Source organism: Chelonia mydas, chromosome 13, assembly GCF_015237465.2.
Source record: "Chelonia mydas isolate rCheMyd1 chromosome 13, rCheMyd1.pri.v2, whole genome shotgun sequence".
In the NCBI taxonomy this organism is placed as follows: Eukaryota; Metazoa; Chordata; order Testudines; family Cheloniidae; genus Chelonia; species Chelonia mydas.
This window is the reverse complement of record NC_051253.2, coordinates 32797330-32816762: the sequence shown is the minus strand read 5'-3', so window position 1 is coordinate 32816762 and position 19433 is coordinate 32797330. Positions and strand designations below refer to the sequence as shown.

The 19433-nt window shown below is 44.6% G+C and overlaps 1 protein-coding gene across 1 annotated transcript; it reads left to right on the top strand.

The window, feature by feature from the left end:
• Positions 1-8319: 8319 nt before the first annotated feature.
• On the top strand, positions 8320-9267 carry LOC102948302 (olfactory receptor 4D9-like). The gene has a single exon (XM_007070614.2). The coding sequence runs from the start codon at positions 8320-8322 to the stop codon at positions 9265-9267; it is 948 nt and encodes a 315-aa protein (XP_007070676.2).
• The last annotated feature ends 10166 nt before the right edge of the window (positions 9268-19433 follow it).

Below are 19433 nucleotides of genomic sequence, written 5' to 3'. Positions count from 1 at the left end.
TGGGGCTTGGGCTGCCAGCCCCACGCAGAGCGCTGGGGTTCTGGCTGCCAGCTCCCCCACTCATGGGGGCAGGGCTCGGGCTGCCAGCCCCAACTGCCCGGCCCTGCTCTCCCTGGGGCTCAGGCCGTCTGCCCTGCAACTGGGTCCCACCTGCTGCCTCCAATGCCCGGGGTCCTCTGGCTGCCATTAGTGACATTTTTCTGGTGAACCCCCTGTAACGTTCTGCGAACCCCAGTTTGGGAACCACTGTTCTAGAGGCACTGGCAGAGGGACTTCAGCCACACACACTATACATAGATGTGTACCAGAGTCTCCCAATCGCCACAAAGGGAACACGTCAGGAGAGTTTGTAAACTGCACCAGCTCCATGCCCATGCTTACTGTTCCATTGTCATTACTATAGTACCTAAAAACTTCAGCAAAGATCAGGGCCCCATCATGCTTGGTGCTGCCCAGTACAATAGTAGTGGAAATCTTCAGCCCCAAAGAGTTTACCATCTGAGTAGGCAAAACGGAAGAACAAGAGGAGGTCATAGAGAGGTAGATAGAAGGGAAATGATTGGCCTCAGGACACACAGCAGGTCAGTGGCAAAGCTGGGGTGAGAACTAAGGGCTCCTGAGTTCTTTGTATACTGCATCATGCTCCTTTTCCATACTGCTGTGCTCAGACCTCCGTAAGGCACTGCCATTCTGGGCCTGAAGGACCTTCATAGAGTTGAGGCTGGTCAGCCATTGATAGACTTCAACCCTCTTTGTGCACCAAAAGGGCCCACTGGGGCTGATCCTGCAGTCTATAAGGATTTTGACTAAGGAAGGGCTTCAGGTTTGGGCCCATGGGGTTTTTTGCATACACAAGGAATGCAGGATGGAAACTGTCCTGTCACCACCGTCCAGCTCTGATATCATGAGTCCACGTACCCTGGAACAGAGCCAGCGCTAGGCGTAAACAGACTAAGCAATTGCTTAGGACCCCAAGCAGCTCAAGGGGGGCTCCTATGTGTTTTTTATTATGTGTTGGGGGAGGGGCAAAAATATTCCTGCTTAGGGCCCCCAATGGGCTAGCACTGTCTCTGCCCTGGAGTTACGGAATTGTCATTTAATTTGTCCATTGGCCAAATTTTAATGCCAAAATGACCATGTTGCTTTATTGGTTGTGGCCCTGTATGGAAAAAGTTAAAAAAAATAATTAGAGAGAGAATATACACAAAGAGAGTGCATGTGTGTGTGTGTGTGAGAGAGAGAGAGAGAGAGAGACGCAAACAAACAAGAAAATACCCAAAAACATACAGGGTGAAATCCTGGCTCTGCTGAAGTCAAAGGCAAAACGTTAATTTACTTCAATGGGGCCAGCACTTCATTCCAGGACTTCAACCTACATTCACACAAGTGCTTGATTTTCAAAACTGTACCACTTTCAGCCACCCCAGAAATAAGAAACAACATGAGGGAACAGGTTTGAAATTATTGGCCTATACCTCGTCATTGTGCCTACATAATTACCTGTGATATACCCTCAGAACTACAGAATCATGATAGATAGATAGATAGATAGATAGATAGATAGATAGATAGATAGATAGATAGATAGATAGATAGAAAAAGAAGAAAGAGAGAAGATATGGACAAAACTCAGAATTTCCAATTTGTTGGACATTTCAACATTTTTAAATTTGTAATTGGTCCAATTCTGGGGAGGAAAATATCAAAATTTCCCATGAAATGAAAATTCTGAAAAAGAAATCAGTTTGGGAAAGTTGTCATTTCAGAAAATTTCTCAATTTTGTTTCAGATTTCTGAAGTGTTGTTTTGAATATTATTTTAAATGTTATATTATTCTGTTATATTTACATGCTTCATTTCATGTCAGGAGCAGCAGCGCATTGCAGGGTTCCAAGCGGGTTTGTCTAGCCCATGCTGAACCCATGCTTCACTGCTATTGCTACTCAGGAAGCTAGGTTAGTGCTAGCTTGTGTATGCCCACAGGGGCTTTAACCACACCCCTCGATTGCAGTGTAGACATACCCCAGGAAAGTTAAATGGTTTGTGCAGGTAACTCCTTTAATTTTCTTTAAATCCCCAGCCAGAGCCACTCAGGTTAGGATGATAAGAAGTGTTAAGGGGCTTATTCCTTTACCCTCTCACTTCCCTGGTCCTTCTTGTATGAACAGAGAGCAACAATACCCAAAGTCCGAAGGTGCAAACAATTTGATGTTTATTGGGGTGAACTTCCAGCAAGCTTAAATTTAAGTTCCTTTTTCCTTATTTTCGAATCCCAACTTACTTCCTGTTTGCCCCTAATTTATATAGTAATATTTTCAGCTATACCTTAATCAATCATTTTACTGAAATTTACCTAACCAATCCTAACATATTGTAACATAATTCTCTAACCAATTATATTCCACTACCCTCATTAACTTACAGCTAGCAAAATTAATTATACAGCAGACAGAAACAATTAGAGAACCAAACAGATTAACAATAGAAAAGTGGGGGCCATAAAGATAAAACATACAGAAATGTGGGTTTTACAACCACAACTACTGAGAAGTGATTTTTTGCCAGACAGGATGCTATCAAACTTTAAGTTGTCTTTAAACATTTTTCTCTGGAGGTGATAGGCATTATCAGGACAGGAGTGTATTCCTAACAGCCCCATAGCACCTTCTTCCAATGTGACTGGTTTGGAATGTGAGGATGTGACCGGTCGCTTTCCAACTTATGGCTGCTTCTGCTGCTTAGCCAAAGGTCTTAGCTTAAGAACAGGGCCTCAGACTGGCACTTGCAGCAAGTTGCTCTTGTAATCTTTGTGTGTTGTTGTGCTAGGGACACAAGTCCAATTAAAAGTGAACAAGGCTGCTGTTTGTAACACCCTTAATGGCTTGGCCTGGTCAGAACCCTACAAATTAGAATTCTATTCTATCCAAAGGACTAATCAGGATCCCGTTAATGTTATTCCTGAACTGCCTGATAAAATTAGGTACCAGAATCTTCTGAGATGTCTAGACCAGATTCTGATTGATACAATAAGTTCCCAAGTGCCTGTTGAGCTGCAAAATGTTGAAGTTTGGGGACCCAGATTGTATGAGCCCAGAATCAGACCAACTTTGAACTTTGACCTTACATTTTGACCTCACCAAAAGGTTATTAGTCCCTCCAGTAGACCTCTTGGACAAAATAGGTTAACGGGGACCGTGAGGGATCCAGCAATACAACCGCCTCCTGCTATAGTTGTTAGACTGGATTGCCCATTTAGAACTGGCATGAAAACCTTAAACCCTGATTACTTCTGTTGTGTTTCAGCCCCTTGATCAGATTTCTATGTCAACACCAGGACAGAACCCAGGAATCCTGGAATTTCCTTTGGAGGCCAGTCAAATGTCCAGTTCTTGCACTGTGACCCCAATAGCCCCCTTGTGTCAACCCCAGACATCTCTGCACCAAAGGGAATTTTCACAGCCTCTTGTATTTGAGTGACTAACATAAACACAAAAACAAACTGCAACACTCCATTAACTTATTAATCAGTCCTCCAGTGGAAGTATCCCCAGTTCCCCAAAGAGTCAATTTTCTTGATCATGACCCATGACATGCAAGAGGATTTTAGAGTCGTTTCTCCTCATGTAAGAGTCAGTAATTATAAAGGGAAGTTTTGTGCCACTGTCCCCTCTTTGGAACGAGGTCCTCTTCCCCTGCCTGTCAGAAGAGCAAAGAACAGCTCTGAGATTTGACTCCCCAGGCCATCCTCGGTCATTCGGAGGAAGCTGGCTTACGGATCACAGGTACAGCTGGTTGTGTGAGGTACTGATTCTCGGTGCATAGAATGTGCAATGTGATCCTACGGATACGCATTGTTATTGCAGTGCCGATAATGGACTAGAGATCTGGTTGGGGAAATAACATTTAATACTTATAGATTGATTTCTCCTCTGAAGGGCTTTACAGATATCAGCTGGAGATTTCAGAGGAGCCTGGGTTAGGAGGAGAACAGCCCCCAGACTCTGCTGACAAGGAAAGAGAGATCTGGTCGGAGGTAATACACTTAGTAGTTATAAAGGGATCTTTTTTTTATAAAGCTCTTTAAAAACAATTAGCTGGGGTTTTCAGGGGCGCCTCCATGAGTTAGAAGGAAAATAGCGCACAGAACCTTTACTGCCATGGCTCTCTGTGACAGTCTCTTTCAGGGTATGTCTACATGACAATGGCTTCAGCAGCACAGCTATTGCACTGCAGCTGTGCCACTGTAGTGTAGACGCTTCCTGCATTGACGGGAGGGATTTTACCTTCTATGTAGCAAATTCACTTCTCTGAGAGGGGGTAGTTGGGTTGATGGAAGAATTTTTCCATTGACCTAACTTCATCTACAGTGGGGACTAGGTGGACCTCACTACGCTGCATAGAAGATAAAGTTTTTCACAGCCCTGAGCAAAGTACTGAGGTCAACCTGTGTTTTAGGTGTAGACCAGTCTTCATACCTTGCTTCTACCATGGTAGGACCCTCTGCTGCCCAGATCTGAAAGATCTATCTCTGGGGCAAGGCGGAGGTGGGAAATGAAGATGAGAAAGAGCCCAGGGAAGTGCCTGGATCAGCAGACAAAACCAGAGTGAGATTCCCAACACCATAATGATCTGAAAATGGGGGTAAACAGTAACGGGGCCAAATTTGCAGAAGATACAAAACTACTCAAGATTGTGATGTCCCAAGCAGACTGCGAAGCGCTACAAAAGGATGTTACAAAAGTGGGTGACTGGGTAACAAAATGGCAGATGAAATTCAATGGTGATAAATGCAAAGTAATGCACATTGGGAAACATAATCTCAAATATACATATAAAATAATGGGGTCTAAATTAGCTGTTAAATGACTGGTGTGGAGAAAGTAAATAAGGAAGTTTAATTTACTCCTTCTTATAACAGAAGGACTACAGATCACCAAATGAAATTAATAGGTGCAGGTTTAAAACAAATAAAAGGAAGTATTTCTTCACACAACACACAGTCAATCTGTGGAACTCTTTGCTAGAGGATGTTCCTATTGAGATCCAGGAAGTGGATGGGCAGAAGCCTGCCTACTGCTAAAGGGTCTCCCCACCCCCAGTCTAAGGGGGAGATTCGCAGGACCTGGAAGCCAAGTGATTTCAGGAGACAGCTAATAAAATAACAGGAACAGGAGTGTGGTCAAAGGGTCAAACAAAGGGAACCCGATGGGAGGATGTTGTGAAGGCCAGGACTATAACACGGTTCAAAAAAGAACTGGATAAGTTCATGGAGGATAGGTCCATCCATTAGCCAGGATGGACAGAGATGGTGTCCCTAGCCTCTGTTTGCCAGAAGCTGGGAATGGGCGACACTTGATGATTACCTGTTCTTTTCATTCCCTCTGAAATACCTGGCATTGGCCACTGTCAGAAGACAGGATACTGGGCTAGATGGACCTTTGGTCTGACCCAGGATGATTGCTCTTATGTTCTTAGAATCCTCTTTACCAGAGTCTCCATTATCCGGCTCTGTTTGTTAACTGAATTGGGGATGAAGCTCTACGGATGATTGGAATTTTTGATGATCCAATCTGGCCCCAGTCCCTATTAGATTGGATAAGCAGGGAAGGATCGCTTGATGATTACCTCTTCTGTTCATTACCTCTGAAGCACTTGGCATTGACCACTGTCAGAAAACAGGATACTGGTCTGACCTAGTGTGGCCATTTTTATGTTCTTTTATTCTTCTTTCTACTAGAAAGGGGGTTGTGCACCTAACTCTCTTTAGTTCCATTGAAAATCCCATCCTGAGTGTCTGAAATATTCCAAAGTCACACATCTAACAGTGATGAAAGTGTATCCTATGCAAATGTTGGGTGCTTCTCTCTTTCCTTTTACTGGCTAGCGCATGTATAGAGGTTTGGTGGCTTTCACACAATGTTTGAGCTAATAGTTCTGGTCCTTTCACTCAACCTGTAGAAGTTCTTACCTGTAGATCATGAATTCATTCCTCACAGATCTCCTACTCAGAGATCCTCATCCTAAGAGCAGCACCAGAGTAGCAAATCTCGGATATGTACAGGTGGGGGACAAACACAGGCATACACAGGCAGGTATATTACCCCTGTGTCCAACCATCTTCTCAGTATTTCACTACAGAGGGTTTTGAATGGTCTCTGCCAAAAGCTAAAAGCTGGCTGATTGTAAGGGTTATTTTGTGATGTTTGTAGAAGAAGTAATTTTAGAGTACCAGGTAGGATATTGGGTTTCAAAACTGCTGAAGTGAAACTTCATCACAGGAGGCAAGGTGGATCTGGGGCTAACTCTATCAACATTGAGAACAATGGACATCCATGGAGCAGCCCATATACGGACCAGGTGCCAGTTTGAGGATGGCAAAGCCAAAAGAAAAAAAAACCAAGAAAAGTCTCAGAATAAGATGCCCCCTCGGGTAAGAACCAATCCTCTGTAAGTGTATAAAAGAGGAAGAAAGAGTTGTTGTTCATTACAGAGGAGAAACTCTGCCTGTGAGGGTGTCTCATGAAAGGTGGATCCTCGCTTTCTGAACCGGACAAGCACTGCAAGGACTATAAATATTAGGCAGGAAAGGAACTTGTTAATAAGCATATGTTATCAGTTACGTTCTATGTTTTGTTCTTTTACTCATAACCTTATGCTTCCAAACCTTTATACTTCCTTTCGTTTGAATCTCTATCTCTATCATTTGAATCTCTAGCTCTGTTCAATAAACTTCAATGTGGTTTTACTACAGATGCATCTAAGATCCCTGTGCTAGGACCAGTGTTGAACTGAGGTGGGATGCGTGTCTTCCACAGAGGCGGCAGATCAGTCTGCAGTGCAGGTGTCTGAAAGTGAGACAAAGTGCGCTGTGTAAATTGCTAGCCTGCAGTGGGACAGAGCGGGGCCCGTGGAGTTCAAAGCAGAGACTTGTGATGCCAGCAGTTGGTGGTTGGGGAGGGTTTCCCCTACTGGACACAAACGAGGCCCTCACACGCGGGAAGCAGGTGGCAGTGATTCACCTTGGACGCCTCAGAGAACTCTGAATAGTGCCACAGCTATGCCCACCCATCCCCCGATTTTCATCGCCTCCAAATGATTGGCATCATCAATACTTTACCTGAGTGCTCACAGTCATTAGAGTATTTAACCTCCTGGCACTCCTGCAAAGAGATGGGAACTTGCAGCATTATTGTAGAAAGGGAGAACTGAGGCTGTGATTTTCAAAGGACCCTAAAAAATCAGGAAACTAACTCTCTACGAAAATCAGTGAGAACTGGTCCCCTAGTACCCCTATTCCTCTTGGAAAATCCCAGAGCAGGAGGGGATGGGATTTGTCCAAGGGCACAGAGGATGACTATGGCAGGACAGAAACCAAACGCAGCTCCCCACAGTCCAAACCAGTGGTTTACCCTCAAAGCCATCCTCCCCCGCTGCTCATGCTTGGAGTGACATGGCGCTGTTCTCTATGTGAGAGATTTTCAGAGCTGGTTGACGTTCATTTGAAAAAATAAGTCACTCTCAAAAAGAAGGATTAGTTTGAATCAGCATTTTTGATTGGAAAAATCATTTTTGGGGATGGATGTTCTCAAATTTTCTTTAGAACACGTCAAAATAAAATGAAACTTTTCATTTCATTGGGAGCCACTATTTTCACTTCTTGCATTTCAAATGGTAAAATGTAAGAACATAAGAACAGCCAGACTGGGTCAGACCAAAGGTCCATCTAGCCCAGTATCCTGTCTTCTGATAGTGGCCAATGCCAGGTGCTTCAGAGGGAACTAACAGAACAGGTAATAATCAAGTGTTGCATCCCCACACATCCATGTGAGAGTGTTGTGGTTTTCTCACAGTTTTTCACATTCTCATCCCCAATTGTACGGTAGGAAAAAATGGGGTAACCTGAAATATAAAAAAAGAAAAGAAGAGGGGAAAACAGACTGAAGATCCAAACCTGGATGCTGAAAAAGAAAATCAGGGAAGTCTAGAGCACCAGGGCTGCAGGAATATGAATGAACACAATGGTTACCAGAGGACTTCTTTGGTGGGCAGGCCAACCCCCCTTATTCCAAGTACCCCAACACTGAAGATCGGTATTGGTGAAATGACAATCATCTGCTGTATCAGGATTCCCCTGAAGTGGGGATGAGGATGTACTGTTTAATTTAAAAATATAAGAAAATTCCCAAACCACCTTGGTTTGTTGATGTGGGTTTAAAATAAATGTCATATGCATAACTTTAAGAGGGAGATTATAAAAACATTAGGAGTAGCAGTAGTAATATTTCTGTTCCATTTGCAGATATATTTTAAGGACACAAAATGGAACAGCAGAATTTCAACACCACAGTGACAGAATTTGTTCTCGTAGGCTTCACTCAGAATCGTAAGCTACAGTCTTTTCTTTTTGTGGTCTTCTTCATAGTCTACATGATAACCTGGGTGGGAAACTTCACCATCATTGTTGCCGTGATTACCGACCACCAGCTGCACACTCCGATGTACTTTCTGCTGGCCAACTTGGCTTTCCTAGATGTCAGCGACTCTTCAGTCAATGCCCCCAAACTACTGTCAGGTCTCCTCTCTCAGTGCAATATCATCTCGTTCAATGAGTGCCTCCTCCAGATGTTCTTCTTCCATTTCATTGGTGCTGCAATGACTTTTTGTCTTGTGGTGATGGCAGTCGATCGGTACGTGGCCATCTATAAACCACTTCAATACTTGACCATCATGAACCGAGGTGTATGTGTGGGGTTGGTGGCACTGGCATGGCTGGGTGGGTTTGCTCACTCTTTTGTACAGATTGAACTGATCCTCCAGTTACCGTTCTGTGGGCCTAATGTCCTAGACAATTTCTACTGTGATGTCCCACAAATCATCAAACTGGCCTGCACTGACACCTACTTGATTGAACTATTGATGGTCTTCAATGGTGGGCTGCTTCTCATAATAGTCTTCATCTTTCTACTCACTTCATACACCGTCATCTTAGTTGAGATAAGGACACATGTCACGGAGGGGAAGCACAAGGCTTTGGTCACCTGTGGAACGCAGATGACAGTTGTGAGCTTAATATTCATTCCTGGCATCTTCATCTATGCTCGACCCTTCAGGAAATTCCCCATGGACAAGTTGGTCTCAGTCTTGTACACTCTAATCACCCCAATGCTGAATCCAATGATCTACACGCTGAGAAATGTCGAGATGAAAAAGGCCATCAGGAGACTGATGAGGAGAATGCTGTTACCAGGGAAGAAAATAGAGGCATGATTTATATTTTTGAATGATGATTTCTATTAGAAACATGATTTCAATATGTCAGAGCATATATATATGCTCAATCATGAAAAATTGTGTTCAGAAATAAATCACAGACCAAGGGTCAGAATGCTTAATGAAGTCTACGGGACCGGTTGGTGTAAATCAGTAGAACTCCATTGGAAGCAATAGACCAGGACCTCAGTTTGTGTAAATTGAACTAGCTGCAATGGGCTCAGAGATCCAGATCACTAGCCAGTGTAAATGTCCATAGACCCATTGTAGTCAATGAGCCAGATCCCCGGGTGGTGTAAATTAGCATATCTCCATAGGAGTTGTGGGCCAGATCCCTAGCTAATGCAATTTGATGTCACTCCCTGAACATCTTGCAGCACCTAAGGATCTGAGCCTGACAATTTTTGCTAAAAATGTTCTATTAATAATTTCAAAGATGGAAAAAAATCAGGAAAATCGAAGTCTTATCAGGAAGAAAAAACCCTTTCAAATGAAGAATAGTTTATATAGCATAACTAATTTTCTAAATGCCACGATGTTATTGTTGAATGTTCCAGATTAGCAATATGGATATTATATTATACATTATACATTTCTCCCTCATACACAGATGCTGTATCTTTGTGTTTCTCATGTGACTGGTAAACAGTGTGATTTAATAAAAATCCAATCTCTGCTTTCACAGAGAATTAGAGTTAATTCTTTGAGACAATGTTTGTAGTTCTATTTCTATCTATACAGGTTAAATGAAAGTTCTCTTTGGTTGCCTTTTAAAAAGCAGAAGGTTGCACCTAAGTGGCTAGTAGGATTTTCAAAAGTCCCTAGGTGCCTAACTGTCATTGAGTGCTCGTTGGGCCTCTTTGAAAATCTTAGTTGGCATCTATCTGGATTTAGGGTTGCCAACTTTGTATTTGCAGAAAACTGAACACTCTTGTCCTGCCCTCTGTACCACCCCTTCTCCGAGGCCACACCCCCAGTTCATTCCATCCCCACTCCCTCCATCACTCACTCTCCTCCACCCTTGCTCACTTGCTCATTTTCACTAGGCTGAGGCAGGAGGTTGGGGTGCGAGAGGGGGTGAGGGCTCTGGCTGCAGGCTCTGGGGTGGGGCCAGGGATGAGGAGTTTGGGGTGCAGGAGAGGGCTCTGGGCTGGGGGGTTGGGGTGCAGGAGGGAGTGAGGCTCTGGCTGGGGATGCGGCTCTGAGCTGGGGCCAGGTATGAGGGTTTTGGGGTGCAGGAGGAGACTCCAGGCTGGGGCAGGGGGTTAGAGTGTGGGAGGGAGCTCTGGGCTGAGGCAGGGGTTTGGGGTGTGGAGGGGGTATGGGCTCTGGGCTAGGGGTTTGGGGTCAGGGGTGGGGCCAGAAATAAGGGGTTTGGGGTGCAGGAGAGGGCTCCGGGCTGGGGCAGGGGGTTGGGGTGTGGGAGGGCATGTGGGTTGCGGGTGGCGCTTACCTAAGGCGGCTCCCAGGAAGCAGCGATATTTCCCTCCAGCTCCTAGGTGTAGGAGTGACCATGTGGCTCTGTGCACAGCCCACGCCTGCAGGCACCACCCCCTCAGTTCCCATTGGCTGCGGTTCCTGGCCAATGGGAGCTGCTGAGCTAGTGCTGGGGGCAGGAGAAGTGTGCAGAACCACTGTGGCCATGCCTCTGCATAGGACCCAGAGGGAAATGCCAACAGTTTCCCGGGAGTCATGCGGAGCAGGTTAGGGAGCCTGCCTGTGCTGCCAGCTGGATTTTTAGTGACCTGGTCAGCAGTGCTGACCGGAGCTGCAAGGGTCCCTTTTCAACCGGGCATTCCAGTAGAAATCTCAATACCTGGCAACCCTATCTGGATCTTATGCACCTATATATAGAATATTAGAGTTGGAAGAGACCTCTGGAGGTCATCTAGTCCAATCCCCTGCTCAAAGCAGGACCAACACCAACTAAATCATCCCAGCCAGGGCTTTGTCAAGCTAGGCCTTAAAAACTTCTAAGGATGGAGATTCCACCACCTCCCTAGGTAACGCATTCCAGTGCTTCACCACCCTCCTAGTGGAATAGTTTTTCCTAATATCCAACCTAGACCTCCCCCACTGCAACTTGAGATCATTGCTTCTTGTTCTGTCATCTGCCACCACTGAGAACAGCCTAGCTCCATCGCCTTTGGAATCCCCCTTCAGGTAGTTGAAGGCTGCTATCAAATCCCCTCTCATCTTCTTTTCTGCAGACTAAATAACCCCAGTTCCCTCAGCCTCTCCTTGTACGTCATGTGCCCCAGCCCCTTAATAATTTTTGTTGCCCTCCACTGGACTCTCTCCAATTTGTCCACCTCCCTTCAGTAGTGGGGGGACCAAAACTAGACGCAATACTCCAGGTGTGGCCTCACCAGTGCAGAATAGAGGGGAATAATCACTTCCCTCGATCTGCTGGTAATGCTCCTACTAATACAGCCCAATTTGCCATTGGCCTTCTTGGCAATAAGGGCACACTGATGTCTCATATACAGCTTCTCATCCACTGTAATCCCCGCTGTAAACTTACAGCATGTTTTAGTCACAACTGTGTGTTAATATATAGGTCTGTTTGTTAGCCTGAGGTAGAATTTTGGGTTTGAGTATTTGATATTCTGAAACTAAAATGTGTATGTGACGGGTTCGGCCACAGAGACCCCCTTGGGACTGTCATCTGACGTGCTGAGATTACCTCTGAGTCTGTTTTCCCTGCCAGCTTGGGACTTCAGAACCCTGCCTTGTTGATCCAAACACACTAGCCTGCTGCAACACTGACCCAGGTCTGATCTATGCCCCCAAAGCTACAGACTTTAACCAAAAACTGCTCAACAGGTTACTTGCCTCCAGCACCCAGACACCCAGCTCCCAATAGGATCCAAACCCCAAATAAATCCGTTTTACTTTGTATAAAGCTTATACAGGGTAAACTCATAAAATATCCACCTTCTATAACACTGATAGAGAGATAAGCACAGCTGTTTGCTCCCCTGGGTATTAATCACTTACTCTGGATACATTAATAAACAAAAGTGATTTTATAAGTTACCAAGCAAAATAAAACAAAACACGCAAGTCTAAGCCTAATACATTAAGAAACTGTTTACAGGTAAATCTCACCCTCAGAGATGTTCCAATAAGCTTCTTTCACAGACTAGACTCCCTCCTAGTCTGGGCCCAATCCTTTCCCCGGTACAGTCCTTGTTAGTTCCAGCAGGCATCTCACGTGAAAAGCAGAGGCTTTCTCATGAACCCCCCTTTTTCTGCTCCTCTCCCTTTTATAACTTTGGCCCATGGTGGGAAACCTTTGTCTTTCCGGATCCCCACCCCTCCTTCTAAATGGAAAAGCACCATGTTTAAGATGGATTCCAGTATCCTGTGACATGATCACATGTCCTGTGAGACCTCATTCTTCATTCTTCCAGGGTTGGCCCACACTTACCCAGGGAGGTTTGCAAGCAAACAGAGCCATTTACAGCCAATTGTCCTAGTCAATGGGAGCCATCAAGTTTCCAAACCACCATGAAGGGCCCATACTTTGTATAATTACAATAGGACTTCTGAGTTCTACTTCAAATTTCTAGCTTCAGAGACAAGAATGATACATACATACAAATAAGATGAACACACTCAGTAGATTATAAGCTTTGTAATGATACCTTACAAGAGAACTTTTGCATAAAGCATATTCCAGTTACATGATACTTACACTCATAAGCATATTTCCATAAAACATTATGGAGTGCAATGTCACAGTGTAAACAAGCGACAAAGACACTGTGATGTTGCTTCTGCCTACTCAGCTGGATTTGTTAGTGCAATGGGAACAGATAAGAGCAGTTAAAGTGTAACTTGAGAGCACACTTAAAAATTTCCTCAACCCCTATCTCAAGGAAAGTCAAGCAACCAGTCGGGAGGAGCAAATGGGAGGGGGGGGGGGAACGTATAAAACACTAAAAGACCAAAGAAATGCCCGTCCCTGACCACAGTACAAACTCACTCCTTACGCCTCCCATGGGGTACCAAAGGGGTGGGATGAAGATCCCAGACCCAAAATGGAACATGACCCTAAGTTATAAGGGGTGAGACTGTGGGCATGCATTGCAGGTATATTTGCACCTGCTAAGAAGGAGGAGGTGGGAATAGGGAAAATGGGGAACGGGAAACAAGAATGGGCAATAGGGAACAGGGACACAGGCAAGGCTCTGTGGCATCAGAGCTGCGAAGGGGGACATGATCTGCGGTGTCAGAGCTGGGAATGGAACACTGGGAAACAGACTCTGCCAGCATTTATAGATATAGATAGGCTTGTTTGGAACTAACCCCAATAAACATAGCATTTTCTGCACTTTGGACTTCTGGTCCTTTGCTGCTTCCTGTCTGTGTGATGTGAAAGTAGAATGAATTATATTGAAATTATAATTCATTAAAGAAATGCTACTTGAAGGGTTTGTTGAAATATAGTTGTCAGGAAGAGAAACATTAAGGAGTGTGAGACAATGGGTCCTCAAACTAATTAATTTAGAGCTCCTACTGAGCTAGGAGATTGGTAAACGTTACTATGCAAATAAGATATGTATGTATATTTGTCAGTTTCGGCTTCCTTTTGTCTCTTATGTTAAATTGGCTTTGGCTTATTTGTGTAAATAACTTAGCTTGAGCCTCAGAGAGGGACTCACATATCTGGGTGCATTGGCAAAGCACTTTGCTAATAAACAGAGTGGTCTGACAAATGATGTGAGTCCTGAATCTGACTTTGACAGTGACAAGAACCAGGGAAGTGAAGGGAAAGCCTGTGACGTTGCACCCCATAATACTTTTTAGAAATATGCTTATGTGTGTAAATATGATATAACTGGAATATGTTTTATGCTAGATATGCCATATAACATATCTTTGCAAAGGTTATGTTCTACTGAATGTATCCATCCTATTTGTATGCATGTATCATACAAGCAGTACGCCTTCTCACTCTTATGATTCTCATGATTATAGCAGCTTCTTAATTGGCTCCAGGTGTCCTAATTAACCTGCCTGCCCGAATTTGTTCCAGCAAGTTCCTTCTTGTTCTGGAACTGCCCCTGTTACCTTACCCAGGGAAAATGGACCTGCTTAATCTGGGTCTAATATATGTGCCTTCTAACACTCTCCTGTAGCCATCTGGCCCGACCCTATCACAGCCATTAATGGTGGTTTGGAATCTCGATGGCTCCCATTAACCAGGACAATTGGTTGTAAATGGCTCTGTTTACCTGTAAGACTTCCTGTATACCTGTGTGCCAGCGAATGGGTAATGAAGTTTCACAGGACCTGTGATCATGTCACCTGAAGTGGAATCCATCTTTAACCTGGTGCTTTTCCATTTAGAAGGAGGGGTGGGAATCCAGAGAGAGACACAGGACTCCCGCCTTGTGCCAAAGCTATTGAAGTGGGGAGAACAGACAAAGTGGTTACTGGTTTCTTATTTTCTGTTTGTTTATTTTGGTGAGGGACATAATCACAAGAAAGCAGGAAACTACCAGTGAGGCAGCTACAAAATTAGAGCTGGCCAGACTGGAAGCGGAAGAAAAGGCAAAGGACCGCAAGTTTCAAATAAGGCTCAAAGAAGCAGCTGAAGCCAGGGAGGAAGCTGCTAGCAAAAGAGCCATCGAGTTAAAAGACAAAGAGCTTGAAGTCCAGAAATCTCCCAGGAGGAGAAGGAAAGAGAGAGGCAGCTAGTCCTGGAGTTAAAAGACAGAGAAATAGAGGGCCAAATTGAGACCCAGTAGCATGAACTGGCTGTAATGGAGTGAAAGAGATAAAACCCTTCAGCAGCTGGCTCTACTTCCCCAAAAATCCACAAATGGGAACAACTATGCCAGCAGTATGATTAATCCAGTGATACTGCCGAATATTTCACCACCTTTGAGAGACTGTGCACTCTCCATGCGATTCCTGAAGATCAAAAAATGACCACTTTAGTTGAAAAATTGTCTGGGAAAGCTCTGGACATATTCAATAAGATGCCTATTGCTGATGCTTAAAACTATGGTAAATTTAAGGAAATGGTTTTAAAACAATTCCAGATTATACCAGAAACCTACAGGGTAAAATTCAGGAGTCTTAAGAGGGGATCTGGATTGAGTAATGTGGCTTATGTAAATGAAATGAGAGATTTGTTAGACAAGTGGGTGAGGGGAAAAGGCATTAATTACAAGCTTGGAAAAATGTGTGATTTGGTTACTCAGGAACAGTTCCTGAATATGTGCAGTAATGATGTAAAACAGTATTTGTGGGACAAAAAGGTGGATTTGGAGGGTGAATTAGCTGGGTTTGCAGACTCTTATGAGCAGTCACAAGCTGCAATTAAGCATAAACCACCGGCAGAGGGGTACGGGGCGGGGCGGGGGAGCAGAATCACCATTTTACCCCTGGGGAAAAGGAGGCGGGGCCTTCACCTCCCCATTCCCCTGTTACTCGTCCCCAGTCTCCAGTACACGCAGAGAAGCCCAGAAGGTGCTGTCATTGTAAGTCCACTGAGCACCTGAGGAATAAATGTCCTTGGCTGAGTGGAAACAGGCAGCAGGTAACACAAGAAGCTGCTGCTTCTCAGAGCCCAGGGGTATCCCAGGCTACTGCCACTTACCACACAGGATTTGTAAAGGTTGTTGTTGCACAACCAGGCAGTAAGCATATGCATGCTGTTAAGCTTAATGGCAACGTGCTCCAAGGATGGAGAGACACTGGTGCAGAAATTTGTGTGGTCAGGAAGAACCTGATCAAGGAGAAGAATTTGTTACCAGGAAAAATGGCAGAATTAGAATGATGGGAGGTTACAAAGTCATTGCACCTTAGCTAAGGTACACATGGAAACGGGTGATTTGCAGGCTGACCTGACTGTTGCAGCACTGGCACACAATTTTGCACCGTTTCTGCTGGGGAATGATTTTTTTGATTGGCAGAATCTGTCCCAGGGTTTGTTAGCAGCAAGAAAGAATCTTGTGCTAAAAGCCCCAGAGGGGAGGGTAAAGTTACAAGTGCTGCTGGGGAAATAGGAGTGTCTCTTTAATTCCTTGGTAGCAGCAGGTGTGGTCCTAACCAGTTCCTGTAGCCCCAGGGCTCAAGGCAAGTCCCTGTGGGAGGGTCTGGATAGAGCCAGTTCCTATCCTGTGATCATCTCCCTGTGGGAGGGGAATGTTCCACCTTCTAACAGACTGGCCTTCCCAGCTGCTGACTGCCAGGAAGTTACAGGTCAGCAGGGGACAGGTCCTGCCCTGGGGTGCACAGAGACACGTATCCTGGAGATGAAAGTTGGGGTCCTGGTGACTGCTGCGGTGGAAAAAGACCCCAAGGGCATTGTAGCTGGAAGCAAGCCCAACCTGAGTGAAAGGGGGGTGGGGATTTTGCTGACCAGTGAAGGGTCTGTCATAACTGGTAGCTGTGAGCCCACAGCTAAATCAGGGTCACCTTCCCTTTTTCAGGACACAGGAGTGTCTGCCTCAGAGGGGAGTCCAGAGAGGGAAGTCCAGACAGAAGGTGAGGAGTGACAGGAGGGTCTGCCCACCTTTTGTAGGAAGGCTTTTCCCCAGGAGGAGGGTGAAGGATCTGCATCTGAAATGCCAGACCCCTCACTTGTGGATCAGGTTTTAAGGGAAGACTGGGGGTCAGATGTCCTGGAGGGGCGAGTCCACCCAGCTAAACTTTTGGAAACAGAGAATGGGGTAACCAAGGGAATCTTACCAATCCAAAGCACTCCATTAAAAAAATGTTGTTCCTGCTACCACTGTGAGAGATATCACTGTTTCTTCAAGGCTGTAAGAAGGAAAACTTTGCATTAGGGAAGCTTCACAAGGGGGTGGGGTCCAACAAAAAGAGATTCCAGGGGGTAGGCATGGTTGCAGTGCACCCTTTCCTTGCCAAAGCCTCAAACACATGCCTTCTCCAAAGAGGCAGAATAATCTGTATCTGAGCACCTACCATGGTACACAAAGGGATTGGAAAATGGAATAGACACTGAACAAGCCAAACTGTGTGAACAAAGGCTGTCTGACATAAATTGGCTGTTAATCTTGTGTCTTTTGCTATTTCATCTATGGGTTAATACTAATGGTAAACCCTTTAAAGATGTGTAAGATACCTCATTTGTGGAAAATACTTTTGTACATGCTAGGGACAGTAACAAGACAGTCCCACAAGCATGTTCCTTTTCAGCTTATACCTGTAAACAGGATTGGAGCTTGGCACAGCAGCAGAAGCATAACAGGCCTACGTTGCTGTGTGGAAGGGGAAACTGAGGGACTTCACCTCATGGCATTGGTGGCTGAATGCCAAGACACCTACACGTTAACAGATAGTGCTGTCTGCAGTCTGTTAGCGATGCTACACGCCAACGTGTTTTCAGGCACCCAGGTACCAGGAATCCAGAACTTTGCTAGGTCACCTGTGAATGACATCACAGAGTTTAAAGGTACTGGAAGAATGCGTAACCAAAGACAAACCGGGATTTTACAAGTACTGACTCTGCCATGGACAGTGTCCATGTCTCTGGCAGTAAGTTCAGGAGGAGGGTGTGATGTTGCACTCCATATTTTTATAAAAATATGTATAAGTGTGAATATGATGTAACTGGAATATGCTTCATACAAAAGGTCTCTTGTAAGGTATCATTACAAATCTTATAATCTACTGAGTGTGGACATCCTATTTGTTTGAATGTATCATTCTTGAATCTGAAACTAGAAATATGAAATATAACTCTGAGGTCCTACTGTCTGCTCATTAACCAGGACAATTGGTTGTAAATGGCTCTGTTTACTTGTAAGACTTCCTGTACACCTGTGTGCCAGTGAGCGGGTAATGATGTCTCACAGGACATGTGATCATGTCACCTGAACTGGAATCCATCTTTAACCTGGTGCTTTTTCATTTAGAAGGAGGGGTGGAAATCCAGAGAGAGACAAAGGATTCCTGCCTTGTGCCAAAGCTATTAAAGGGGGTAGAACAGAACAAAAGGGGTTGCAGTCATGAGAAATCCCCTAGTTACCACCTGAGCTGGAACTAACAAGAACTGTACCAGGGGATAGATTGGGCCCAGACTAGGAAGGAGTCTAGTCTGTGAAAGAAGCTTATTGGAACATCCCTGAGGGTGAGATTTACCTGTATTCAGTTTCTTAATGTATTAGGCTTAGTCTTGCATGTTTTTGCTTTATTTTACTTGGTAACTTACTTTGTTCTGTCTGTTATTACTTGGAACCACTTAAATCCTACTTTTTATTCTTAATAAACTTGCTTTTGTTTATTATTGAACCCAGAGTAAGTGATTAATACCTGAGGGAGCAAAGAGCTGTGCTTATCTCTCTATCAGTGTTATAGGGAGCGGACTTTTTATGAGTTTACCCTGTATAACTTTATACAAAGTAAAACAGATTTATTTGGGGTTTGGATCCCATTGGGAGCTGGGTTTCTGGGTGCTGGAGACAGGAGTACCTGCAGAGTGGCTTTCAGTTAAAGCCTTCAGCTTTGGGGACGTGGTTCAGACCCTGGGTCTGTGTTGCAGCAGGCTAGCATGTCTGGCTCAACAAGGCAGGGTTCTGGAGTCCCAGGCTGGCAGGGAAAATGGGGTCAGAGGTAGTTTCAGTACGTCAGGTGACAGTCCCAAGATGTCTATGTGACTGAACCCATCACAGTGGGAATGGACTGGAAGACCCCTAGATGTCCCTTCCAACCCTACAGTTCTATGACTCTTTGTTTTATATCAGCGATGGTCTCAGAAGTTTGTTTGTTTTCTCCTTTTATTTATTTTAAAATTTCAACTATTTTTTTCAACACTCAAAACATCCCAATCACCTCAAGTCAGAAGCTAGCAAAAGATGATGCACAAAACTCCATTAAGCATCTTCTACCTTGTGAAGAATACTGGGGCTTGTTCTCAACCATGCATGCAAAACGTATGTACATTGCTATCAAGGACATATTTCTTTGGGGTGTTGAGCACGCATCTCTCATTGATCTCCCTGGGAAATGGTGAATCCAGAAGTTTGCAGGGTGAGGACCTATGGGCCTGATTCTCCACTGCCTTGCAGCTGGCATGGGCTTTTCCATCTCCCTAAAGCGGGTATTGAATGCTACAATAAGAATGTGACAGTTTGTTATATTTATTTGAATAACAGTAACATGTACAGGCACCAATCAAG

What these genes read in the sequence shown, in the direction of transcription:
- LOC102948302 (XM_007070614.2), top strand. Translation starts at nt 8,320, where the DNA reads ATGGAACAGCAGAATTTCAACACCACAGTGACAGAATTTGTTCTCGTA.